Source organism: Pseudoliparis swirei, chromosome 23 (assembly GCF_029220125.1).
Source record: "Pseudoliparis swirei isolate HS2019 ecotype Mariana Trench chromosome 23, NWPU_hadal_v1, whole genome shotgun sequence".
NCBI classification, from domain to species: Eukaryota; Metazoa; Chordata; class Actinopteri; order Perciformes; family Liparidae; genus Pseudoliparis; species Pseudoliparis swirei.
In genome coordinates this window covers 755660-768117 of record NC_079410.1, presented here as the reverse complement: position 1 = coordinate 768117, position 12458 = coordinate 755660, and the positions used below count along the sequence as shown (strand labels likewise).

The 12458-nt window shown below is 52.6% G+C and overlaps 1 protein-coding gene across 1 annotated transcript; it reads right to left on the bottom strand.

Annotated features, from left to right (window-relative positions):
• Window positions 1-1951: 1951 nt before the first annotated feature.
• Window positions 1952-11332, bottom strand: samd14 (sterile alpha motif domain containing 14). The gene is given in 12 exon segments (XM_056406799.1): window positions 1952-2095; window positions 2280-2435; window positions 2636-2752; window positions 3423-3467; window positions 3469-3574; window positions 5175-5243; window positions 5592-5663; window positions 9447-9590; window positions 9592-9638; window positions 9824-9938; window positions 9940-10000; window positions 11305-11332. Coding segments are annotated over 12 exon segments (1104 nt in total).
• Between the last annotated feature and the right edge of the window lie 1126 nt (window positions 11333-12458).

Here is a 12458-nt window from a genome sequence, read left to right as displayed (position 1 = left end):
GACTTAGGGAGGAGGACACTGTGGGGATGACTTAGAGAGGAGGACACTGTGGGGATGATTTAGGGAGGAGGACACTGTGGGGACGACTTAGGGAGGAGGACACTGTGGGGACGATTTAGGGAGGGGGACACTGTGGGGACGATTTAGGGAGGAGGACACTGTGGGGACGATTTAGGGAGGAGGACACTGGGGACGACTTAGGGAGGAGGACACTGTGGGGACGACTTAGGGAGGACACTGTGGGGACGATTTAGAGAGGAGGACACTGTGGGGACGATTTAGGGAGGAGGACACTGTGGGGACGACTTAGGGAGGAGGACACTGTGGGGACGACTTAGGGAGGAGGACACTGTGGGGACAATTTAGGGAGGAGGACACTGGGGACGATTTAGGGAGGAGGACACTGTGGGGACGACTTAGGGAGGAGGACACTGTGGGGACGATTTAGAGAGGAGGACACTGTGGGGACGACTTAGGGAGGAGGACACTGTGGGGACGATTTAGGGAGGAGGACACTGTGGGGACGACTTAGGGAGGAGGACACTGTGGGGACGATTTAGGGAGGAGGACACTGGGGACGATTTAGGGAGGAGGACACTGTGGGGACGACTTAGAGAGGAGGAGGACACTGGGGACGATTTAGGGAGGAGGACACTGTGGGGACGACTTAGGGAGGAGGACACTGTGGGGACGACTTAGGGAGGAGGACACTGTGGGGACGACTTAGAGAGGAGGACACTGTGGGGACGATTTAGAGAGGAGGACACTGTGGGGACGACTTAGAGAGGAGGACACTGTGGGGACAATTTAGGGAGGAGGACACTGTGGGGACGATTTAGGGAGGAGGACACTGGGGACGACTTAGGGAGGAGGACACTGTGGGGACGATTTAGGGAGGAGGACACTGTGGGGACGATTTAGGGAGGAGGACACTGTTGGGACGACTTAGGGAGGAGGACACTGTGGGGACGACTTAGGGAGGAGGACACTGTGGGGACGATTTAGAGAGGAGGACACTGTTGGGACGACTTAGGGAGGAGGACACTGTGGAGGACACTGTGGACGACTTAGGGAGGAGGACACTGTGGGGACGATTTAGGGAGGAGGACACTGTTGGGACGACTTAGGGAGGAGGACACTGTGGGGACGACTTAGAGAGGAGGACACTGTGGGGACGATTTAGGGAGGAGGACACTGGGGACGACTTAGGGAGGAGGACACTGTGGGGACGACTTAGGGAGGAGGACACTGTGGGGACGATTTAGGGAGGAGGACACTGGGGACGACTTAGAGAGGAGGACACTGTGGGGACGACTTAGAGAGGAGGACACTGTGGGGACGACTTAGAGAGAACTCTCTCCCCCCTCTCGTCCCCCCCAGGTTGTCCCCCCCCAGGTTGTCCTCTGTCCCCCAGGTTGTCCCCCCCCAGGTTGTCCCCCCCCCAGGTTGTCCCCCCCCAGGTTGTCCTCTGTCCCCCAGGTTGTCCCCCCCCCCAGGTTGTCCCCCCAGGTTGTCCCCCAGGTTGTCCTGTCCCCAGGTTGTCCTCCCCCCCCAGGTTGTCCCCCCAGGTTGTCCCCCAGGTTGTCCCCCAGGTTGTCCCCCAGGTTGTCCTGTCCCCAGGTTGTCCCCCCAGGTTGTCCCCAGGTTGTCCCCCAGGTTGTCCCCCAGGTTGTCCCCCAGGTTGTCCCCCCAGGTTGTCCCCCAGGTTGTCCCCCAGGTTGTCCTCTGTCCCCAGGTTGTCCCCCCAGGTTGTCCTCTGTCCCCAGGTTGTCCCCCCAGGTTGTCCTCTGTCCCCAGGTTGTCCCCCAGGTTGTCCTCTGTCCCCAGGTTGTCCTCTGTCCCCAGGTTGTCCCCCCAGGTTGTCCCCAGGTTGTCCCCCAGGTTGTCCCCCCAGGTTGTCCTCTGTCCCCCAGGTTGTCCTCTGTCCCCCCCAGGTTGTCCCCCCCCCAGGTCATTCCCTGAGATGTTCGCTGTCTCTTCTTCGTTGTTTTTCTTTCTGTCTCAGAGCTTTTCGTTCCCTCTCGGCTGCAGAGAGAAGATCTTTGATGCGCCGCTTCAGAGTGTTACGATCAGCCGAGCTGAGCACGTCCAGAGCCTGCAGGGACGAGGACAGAGGTCTCACTCTGATGATTTATTAAACACCAAATAGACTACAACCATCACGTTTAGACAGAGGTCTCACTCTGATTAAAAATGACATTAGAATAAAAACATACACAATGATGTCTTCAGTAAAGAAAAGCACAGGACAAAAGGAGGGTCAGCCTCCTCTTCCTCACCTTCAGCTTGTTGCCGTCCATCTGCAGCAGCTGCTGTCCGTCCACGTCTCTCGCACTGAACTCTGGGGCATATTGCTCCATGTTGAGTCCTCTCAGCCAATGACAGACCTGCTGGGTCGTCCACGACGACACGAGAGAGGACGGGTCCTCCAAGGGCTGAGGAAGAGGAGGAAGAGGAGGAAGAATCACAACATCACTGTTCAACTGAAGAAGATGTGTTTGTTGTTGATGAACATCAGATGATGAAGATTTCCTCTGAATTACATGAACATGTGAGTCCTGGAGAAGAGGAGGAAGACGAGGAGGAGGAGGAGTGTGTGTGTGTGTGTCTCTGTGTGTGTGTGTGTGTGTGTTACCTCATAAGAGGACAGCGTGTGGTACGGGTGTGAGGATCTGGAGGAGTCAACCGGAGGAGAGGAAGAGGAGGAGGTGTGAGGAAGAGGAGGAGAGGCCTCCTCACTGAGAGCCGACTCCTGAAGGACCAACACAGGAAGTAGTTATTGATTCTTCTACTTCCTGTTTCTTCTTCTTCTACTTACTGACCTGCTCCACCTTCATCACCTGACCTGCTCCACCTTCATCACCTGACCTGCTCCACCTTCATCACCTGACCTGCTCCACCTTCATCACCTGACCTGCTCCACCTTCATCACCTGCCCGGACTACAGATCACCCGCCCCCCCCGTGCTGGTCCCTGTGGGTGGGGGGTCCACAGGGTGGCTGCCACATGCTGTTTCTCCTGGGTCTGGCACCAGGGGGCCCCCTGGTGGCCCCCCTGGTGGTCCCCCTGGTGGCCCCCTGGTGGCCCCCCTGGTGGTCCCCCTGGTGCCTCCCTGGTGGTCCCCTGGTGCCTCCCTGGTGGTCCCCTGGTGCCCCCCTGGTGGTCCACTGGTGGTCCGCTGGTGCCCCCCTGGTGGCCCCCTGGTGGCCCCCCTGGTGGTCCCCTGGTGGCCCCCTGGTGGTCCCCCTGGTGGCCCCCCTGGTGGTCCCCTGGTGGCCCCCTTGGTGGTCCCCCTGGTGGCCCCCCTGGTGGCCCCCCTGGTGCCCCCCTGGTGCCCCCCTGGTGGCCCCCTGGTGGCCCCCCTGGTGGTCCCCTGGTGACATGTGACCTGGAGACCAGGGCGCAGTAATGGAGTTGTGTACCTGGGACTGAGACCTGCGGGTCGCGGGGGGCCCAGTGGGGGGGCCCAGTGGGGGGGCCCAGTGGGGGGGCTCTGGGGGAGGAGGGAGACCCCCGTCCTTCAGTGCACCAGGAGAAGGGGACGAAGGAGCCAGAGGAAGGAGAAGGACTCTCCCTGAGGACAGAGGAGCAGGTGAGGAGGGCGCCAGGCCCGGGGTGGGTAATCGGGAGAATCGGGAGAGTTCCCGGTGGGCCGCTTCACTTCTGGGCCGGTCGAGAATTTTATTTGTTGACATTTGTCACGTTAGTCCATCTTCTCTTAAAGTGGGCTACACATGTTCCGCATTCTGACACCGCAGCCTCTGCATGGGTTGTACCATGCGAGGAAGTTCACCCCTCCCAAATAATAGAGTTGGTTCGGTCCTTGGCCGTCTTTTCCAAAAAGTTCTCTCAGCTACGGATAGCTGGGCCGGCCCGACCGCAACGATACGCGTCAGGGAGGACGGACGGGAGGAAGAGGGCAGGAGGGGCTGGAAAAGCCAGGTTGAAAAAAAGAAAGGCATTGGAGGAGGATGCTGCCAAATGTGCCAAGCTTACAGATTTATTTTCAAGAGGACAAACACAAGTGGCAACTGGTAAAGAGAGACAAAGGCCTAATGATTAGCAACATAACTATTCGGCTAACGTTGTAGCCGTGATTAATATCATTGTAGCGTTGTCAACCTATTCCCAAGCAAAATATTAAATTGAATTAAAATATTAGCCTTTTTATATCACCCAAAATATGGCGATCCATAGACTTTGCAAATATTATGCAAATATTGATATATACTATAGATATTGAAGTATGCAGTAATATGTCTTAATTTTTCTTTGTAGCTTCGGAGCAGCGATAAGAGTCTCCTGCTGAAAATGATGAGCCCGACATTTGCAATGAGGAGGCCATGACGACAGGGACAGGTAGAGAGGATAACAGAGGACACTATATGAATTAAAGTTATATATTCTAAGAAAGAGCAGTAGAGTACTTGATGAACCAATATGCATTGTTTGCTCAGAAGTGGGTGTAGTAAAGGAGTAAATCACCATAATACTCATGCAGAAAAATGATGACCATGCCAATGACCATGACAATGACAATGACCATGACCATGACAATGACCATGACCATGACCATGACCATGACAATGACCATGACCATGACCATGACAATGACCATGACCATGACAATGACCATGACAATGACAATGACCATGACCATGACCATGACCATGACAATGACCATGACCATGACCATGACCATGACCATGACAATGACAATGACCATGACCATGACCATGACCATGACAATGACCATGACCATGACAATGACAATGACCATGATAATGACCATGATAATGACCATGACCATGACGGCCCCCATGAGGTCTCACTCCAACAAATCTGGCCTACTGCCTAATCTGAGTCTGACACCCCTGCTACGCCCTTCTGCCTTTTTTAATGTTGTGCATATTTTTTGTTAACTTCTCATCTTAAGTGGATTATTATTGTTGTATTTAACCGTTACATTATTTGTTGGACCATGGTATTCATAAAAGAACTACAGGATAGTAAGAGCTGAACTGTTGCTTCATTTATCCAATTTCCACTACCATGAAAAAAGTGGGCTGGTCTTGAGCCTGAAATTCCCGGGCTGAAAAGTGGCCCCACTCCGGCCCTGGAGGGCGCAGACCCCCTGGGGGTCACGCTGGAGGCCCGAGGACCCGAGGACCCACCGGCTGCCCACGGAGCGCCTGCTGGATTTGTCTTTCCTCACTCGGATGTAGGAGCGCCTGAGCGTCACCCTGAGAGACAGAGACGGCGTTACTGAGCAGGAGGGCCACTTCCTGTTGAGGAGGACCCCGGTGGCCGAGCATGGAACTACAATGAATAAACAACATGACATGGCCTCTGATACAGTGTTGCATTATGGGTTGTTTGTAGCTGCTAAGCTAGCTCCTCAGCTTCATTCCACAACCAATAGGAGCGCTCCGTTCCCTCTGCTGGGGTCGAGTCTTACGAGGTGCGGGGCCTTTGGTCATGTAGGTGTGTGTGTGTGTGTGTAGGTGTGTGTGTGTGTGTGTGTGTGTGTGTGTGTGTGTGTGTGTGTGTGTGTGGGTGTGTGTAGGTGTGTGTGTGTGTGTGTGTCTCACCCGAGGTCCAGGAAGCGTCTCTTGGTCTTCTTGTCAAAGACGACAGTCGGACTCGTGGACTCTGCTGGAGTCAGAAACCAACAGACACACGGACAGGTGTGTGTCTCAGGTGTGTGTGTCTCAGGTGTGTGTCTCAGGTGTGTGTGTCTCAGGTGTGTGTCTCAGGTGTGTGTGTCTCAGGTGTGTGTCTCAGGTGTGTGTGTCTCAGGTGTGTGTCTCAGGTGTGTGTGTCTCAGGTGTGTGTGTCTCAGGTGTGTGTCTCAGGTGTGTGTGTCTCAGGTGTGTGTCTCAGGTGTGTGTGTCTCAGGTGTGTGTCTCAGGTGTGTGTGTCTCAGGTGTGTGTCTCAGGTGTGTGTCTCAGGTGTGTGTCTCAGGTGTGTGTCTCAGGTGTGTGTGTCTCAGGTGTGTGTGTCTCAGGTGTGTGTCTCAGGTGTGTGTCTCAGGTGTGTGTCTCAGGTGTGTGTGTCTCAGGTGTGTGTCTCAGGTGTGTGTCTCAGGTGTGTGTCTCAGGTGTGTGTGTCTCAGGTGTGTGTCTCAGGTGTGTGTCTCAGGTGTGTGTGTCTCAGGTGTGTGTCTCAGGTGTGTGTCTCAGGTGTGTGTGTCTCAGGTGTGTGTCTCAGGTGTGTGTGTCTCAGGTGTGTGTGTCTCAGGTGTGTGTCTCAGGTGTGTGTCTCAGGTGTGTGTCTCAGGTGTGTGTGTCTCAGGTGTGTGTCTCAGGTGTGTGTGTCTCAGGTGTGTGTCTCAGGTGTGTGTCTCAGGTGTGTGTGTCTCAGGTGTGTGTGTCTCAGGTGTGTGTGTCTCAGGTGTGTGTGTCTCAGGTGTGTGTCTCAGGTGTGTGTGTCTCAGGTGTGTGTGTCTCAGGTGTGTGTGTCTCAGGTGTGTGTCTCAGGTGTGTGTGTCTCAGGTGTGTGTCTCAGGTGTGTGTGTCTCAGGTGTGTGTGTCTCAGGTGTGTGTGTCTCAGGTGTGTGTCTCAGGTGTGTGTGTCTCAGGTGTGTGTCTCAGGTGTGTGTCTCAGGTGTGTGTGTCTCAGGTGTGTGTGTCTCAGGTGTGTGTCTCAGGTGTGTGTGTCTCAGGTGTGTGTCTCAGGTGTGTGTGTCTCAGGTGTGTGTCTCAGGTGTGTGTCTCAGGTGTGTGTGTCTCAGGTGTGTGTCTCAGGTGTGTGTGTCTCAGGTGTGTGTGTCTCAGGTGTGTGTCTCAGGTGTGTGTCTCAGGTGTGTGTGTCTCAGGTGTGTGTCTCAGGTGTGTGTCTCAGGTGTGTGTGTCTCAGGTGTGTGTCTCAGGTGTGTGTCTCAGGTGTGTGTGTCTCAGGTGTGTGTCTCAGGTGTGTGTCTCAGGTGTGTGTGTCTCAGGTGTGTGTCTCAGGTGTGTGTGTCTCAGGTGTGTGTCTCAGGTGTGTGTGTCTCAGGTGTGTGTGTCTCAGGTGTGTGTGTCTCAGGTGTGTGTCTCAGGTGTGTGTGTCTCAGGTGTGTGTGTCTCAGGTGTGTGTCTCAGGTGTGTGTCTCAGGTGTGTGTGTCTCAGGTGTGTGTCTCAGGTGTGTGTCTCAGGTGTGTGTGTCTCAGGTGTGTGTCTCAGGTGTGTGTGTCTCAGGTGTGTGTCTCAGGTGTGTGTCTCAGGTGTGTGTGTCTCAGGTGTGTGTGTCTCAGGTGTGTGTCTCAGGTGTGTGTCTCAGGTGTGTGTCTCAGGTGTGTGTGTCTCAGGTGTGTCTCAGGTGTGTGTGTCTCAGGTGTGTGTCTCAGGTGTGTGTGTCTCAGGTGTGTGTCAGGTGTGTGTCTCAGGTGTGTGTGTCTCAGGTGTGTGTCTCAGGGGTGTGTGTCTCAGGTGTGTGTCTCAGGTGTGTGTCTCAGGTGTGTGTCTCAGGTGTGTGTCTCAGGTGTGTGTCTCAGGTGTGTGTGTCTCAGGTGTGTGTCTCAGGTGTGTGTGTCTCAGGTGTGTGTCTCAGGTGTGTGTGTCTCAGGTGTGTGTCTCAGGTGTGTGTGTCTCAGGTGTGTGTCTCAGGTGTGTGTCTCAGGTGTGTGTGTCTCAGGTGTGTGTCTCAGGTGTGTGTGTCTCAGGTGTGTGTCTCAGGTGTGTGTCTCAGGTGTGTGTCTCAGGTGTGTGTGTCTCAGGTGTGTGTCTCAGGTGTGTCCCAGGTGTGTGTCTCAGGTGTGTGTGTCTCAGGTGTGTGTGTCTCAGGTGTGTGTCTCAGGTGTGTGTCTCAGGTGTGTGTGTCTCAGGTGTGTGTCTCAGGTGTGTGTGTCTCAGGTGTGTGTGTCTCAGGTGTGTGTCTCAGGTGTGTGTCTCAGGTGTGTGTGTGTCTCAGGTGTGTGTGTCTCAGGTGTGTGTCTCAGGTGTGTGTGTCTCAGGTGTGTGTGTCAGGTGTGTGTCTCAGGTGTGTGTCTCAGGTGTGTGTCTCAGGTGTGTGTGTCTCAGGTGTGTGTCTCAGGTGTGTGTCTCAGGTGTGTGTCTCAGGTGTGTGTCTCAGGTGTGTGTGTCTCAGGTGTGTGTCTCAGGTGTGTGTGTCTCAGGTGTGTGTCTCAGGTGTGTGTCTCAGGTGTGTGTGTCTCAGGTGTGTGTCTCAGGTGTGTGTGTCTCAGGTGTGTGTCTCAGGTGTGTGTCTCAGGTGTGTGTCTCAGGTGTGTGTCTCAGGTGTGTGTCTCAGGTGTGTGTGTCTCAGGTGTGTGTCTCAGGTGTGTGTCTCAGGTGTGTGTGTCTCAGGTGTGTGTCTCAGGTGTGTGTGTCTCAGGTGTGTGTGTCTCAGGTGTGTGTGTCTCAGGTGTGTGTGTCTCAGGTGTGTGTGTCTCAGGTGTGTGTGTCTCAGGTGTGTGTCTCAGGTGTGTGTCTCAGGTGTGTGTGTCTCAGGTGTGTGTCTCAGGTGTGTGTGTCTCAGGTGTGTGTGTCTCAGGTGTGTGTCTCAGGTGTGTGTGTCTCAGGTGTGTGTCTCAGGTGTGTGTCTCAGGTGTGTGTGTCTCAGGTGTGTGTGTCAGGTGTGTGTCTCAGGTGTGTGTGTGTCTCAGGTGTGTGTCTCAGGTGTGTGTGTCTCAGGTGTGTGTCTCAGGTGTGTGTCTCAGGTGTGTGTCTCAGGTGTGTGTCTCAGGTGTGTGTGTCTCAGGTGTGTGTCTCAGGTGTGTGTCTCAGGTGTGTGTGTCTCAGGTGTGTGTGTCTCAGGTGTGTGTCTCAGGTGTGTGTCTCAGGTGTGTGTGTCTCAGGTGTGTGTCTCAGGTGTGTGTGTGTCTCAGGTGTGTGTCTCAGGTGTGTGTGTCTCAGGTGTGTGTCTCAGGTGTGTGTGTCTCAGGTGTGTGTCTCAGGTGTGTGTGTCTCAGGTGTGTGTGTCTCAGGTGTGTGTGTCTCAGGTGTGTGTGTCTCAGGTGTGTGTCTCAGGTGTGTGTCTCAGGTGTGTGTGTCTCAGGTGTGTGTCTCAGGTGTGTGTGTCTCAGGTGTGTGTCTCAGGTGTGTGTGTCTCAGGTGTGTGTGTCTCAGGTGTGTGTCTCAGGTGTGTGTGTCTCAGGTGTGTGTCTCAGGTGTGTGTCTCAGGTGTGTGTGTCTCAGGTGTGTGTCTCAGGTGTGTGTGTCTCAGGTGTGTGTGTCTCAGGTGTCTCAGGTGTGTGTCTCAGGTGTGTGTGTCTCGTGTGTGTGTCTCAGGTGTGTGTGTCTCAGGTGTGTGTCTCAGGTGTGTGTCTCAGGTGTGTGTCTCAGGTGTGTGTCTCAGGTGTGTGTGTCTCAGGTGTGTGTGTCTCATGTGTGTGTCTCAGGTGTGTGTCTCAGGTGTGTGTGTCTCAGGTGTGTGTCTCAGGTGTGTGTCTCAGGTGTGTGTCTCAGGTGTGTGTCTCAGGTGTGTGTCTCAGGTGTGTGTGTCTCAGGTGTGTGTCTCAGGTGTGTGTGTCTCAGGTGTGTACCTTCGCTGTCGGGCCTCCTGCTCCTCCTCATGTAGACCCGGGGGCCATCGGGGGAGGGGCCGGACCTTGAGGGCGAGCTGCTGGGCGTGACCAAGGCCTCCTGAGACGTGGCATTGGTCAGCTGACGGGGCGCCGGCCAATGAGGCTCCTTCGTTCTCCGGAGAGAGACGCACCTGAAGAGCCAAAGTGAAGAGCGTCTTAGCGAGCCGCGCGGTTAGCGGAGATGAGCTCCTCTAAGGGGCGTCGGCCTCCACAGAGACGTAGAAGATAAGAAAGTATTTTCTATGCGCTGAGTGGGCGGGGCTGGTATTCGTGTGACCTCCTTCCATCGAAGGAGCTGAGCTCTGATTGGTCTCACCAGAGTTGAGTTGAACGAGAAGGCGGGGCTCCGACCCGACAGCAGCGAATCAGGAAAGGGGGAGGGGCCTCGCATGGCCAGGTGGAGAGGTGAGCGAGTGGAGTGTGACGGACTGCTGGGCGCGGCCCTTCTGGACGCTGCTGTCCAGCAGCTCGGTCTCAGGGACCTCGTTGAGGTCTGGACCCCCAGGTTGAGCCTCCCGGGGGATCAACCTGCTCCAATCGCTACGCTGGGCTGACCAACAGGAGAGGTCAGAGGTCAAACCCCCGGCGTCACCGGAGGTGTGTGTGTGTGTGTCTGTGTGTGTGTCTGTGTCTGTGTGTGTGTCTGTGTGTGTGTGTCTGTGTGTGTGTCTGTGTGTGTCTGTGTGTGTGTGTGTCTGTGTGTGTGTGTGTGTGTGTGTGTGTGTCTGTGTGTGTGTGTGTGTGTGTCTGTGTGTGTGTGTGTCTGTGTGTGTGTGTCTGTGTGTGTGTGTGTGTGTGTGTCTGTGTGTGTGTGTGTGTGTGTGTCTGTGTGTGTGTGTGTGTGTCTGTGTGTGTGTGTGTGTGTGTGTCTGTGTGTGTCTGTGTGTGTGTGTGTGTGTGTGTGTCTGTGTGTGTGTGTGTGTGTGTGTCTGTGTGTGTGTGTCTGTGTGTGTGTGTGTGTGTGTGTCTGTGTGTGTGTGTGTGTGTGTGTCTGTGTGTGTGTGTGTGTGTGTCTGTGTGTGTGTGTATGTGTGTCTGTGTGTGTGTGTGTGTGTGTGTGTGTCTGTGTGTCTGTGTGTGTCTGTGTGTGTGTGTCTGTGTGTGTGTCTGTGTGTGTGTGTGTGTGTGTGTGTGTGTGTGTGTGTGTGTGTGTGTGTGTGTGTGTGTGTCTGTGTGTGTGTGTCTGTGTGTGTGTGTGTGTGTGTGTGTGTGTGTGTGTGTGTGTGTGTGTGTGTGTGTGTGTCTGTGTGTGTGTGTGTCTGTGTGTGTGTGTGTGTGTGTGTGTGTGTGTGTGTGTGTGTCTGTGTGTGTGTCTGTGTGTGTGTGTGTGTGTGTGTGTGTGTGTGTGTGTGTGTGTGTGTGTGTGTGTGTGTGTGTGTGTGTGTGTGTGTGTGTGTGTGTGTGTGTGTGTGTGTGTGTGTGTGTGTGTGTGTGTGTGTGTGTGTGTGTGTCTGTGTGTGTGTGTGTCTGTGTGTGTGTGTGTGTGTGTGTGTGTCTGTGTGTGTCTGTGTGTGTGTGTGTGTGTGTCTGTGTGTGTGTGTGTGTGTGTGTCTGTGTGTGTCTGTGTGTGTGTGTGTGTGTCTGTGTGTCTGTGTCTGTGTGTGTGTGTGTGTCTGTGTGTGTGTGTCTGTGTGTGTGTGTGTCTGTGTGTCTGTGTCTGTGTGTGTGTGTGTCTGTGTGTGTGTGTGTGTGTGTGTGTGTGTGTGTGTCTGTGTGTGTGTGTGTCTGTGTGTGTGTGTCTGTGTGTGTGTGTGTGTGTGTCTGTGTGTGTGTGTGTCTGTGTGTGTGTGAACTCACCGAACACACTGTCTGTGTCTTCAGACATCGTGACTTCCTGTTCAGAGACAGAACGTCTCAGAACTCAGTGACTCGTGTTCCTGTGGTTCAGCTTCATGGAGAACCAGCTTCAGGACCAAGAGCCACTTGAAGAACCCTAGAGAACCTTAAAGAACCTCAAAGAACCCTAGAGAACCTAATGAACCTTAAAGAACCTAAAGAACCTTAAAGAGCCTTAAAGAACCTAAAAGAAAGTTAAAGAACCTTAAAGAACCCTAGAGAATAAGAGCCTTAAAGAACCTAGAGAACTTAAAGAGCCTAAAGAACCTTAAAGAACCTAAAGAACTTAAATAATTAAAGAACCTAAAGAACCTTAAAGAACCTAAATTAAAGAACCTTAAAGAACCTAAATAACTTAAAGAGCCTTAAAGAACCTTAAAGAACATAAGAGCCTTAAAGAACCTAGAGAACTTAAAGAACCCTAGAGAACTTAAAGAACTTAAAGAACTTAAAGATCTAAAAGAACTTAAAGAACTTAAAGAACTTAAAGAACTTAAAGAGCCTTAAAGAACCTTAAAGAACATTAAAGAGCCTTAAAGAACCTTAAATAACTTAAGAACCTAGAGCCAAAGAACTTAAAGAACTTAAAGATCTTAAAGAACCTTAAAGAGCCTTAAATAACCTTAAAGAACCTTAAAGAACCTAAAGAACCTTAAAGAGCCTTAAAGAACCTTAAAGAACCCTAGAGAACTTAAAGAGCCTTAAAGAACCTTAAAGAACTTAAAGAGCCTTAAAGAACCCTAGAGAACTTAAAGAGCCTTAAAGAACCCTAGAGAACTTAAAGAGCCTAAAGAACCTTAAAGAACCTAAAGAACCTTAAATAACTTAAAGAACCTAAAGAACCTTAAAGAACCTTAAATAAATTAAAGAACCTTAAAGAACCTTAAATAACTTAAAGAGCCTTAAAGAACCTTAAAGAACATTAAAGAGCCTTAAAGAACCCTAGAGAACTTAAAGAGCCTTAAAGAACCCTAGAGAACTTAAAGAACCTAAAGAACCTTAAAGAACCTAAAGAACCTTAAATAACTTAAAGAACCTTAAATAACTTAAAGAGCCTTAAAGAACCTTAAAGAACATTAAAGAGCCTTAAAGAACCTTAAATAACTTAAAGAACC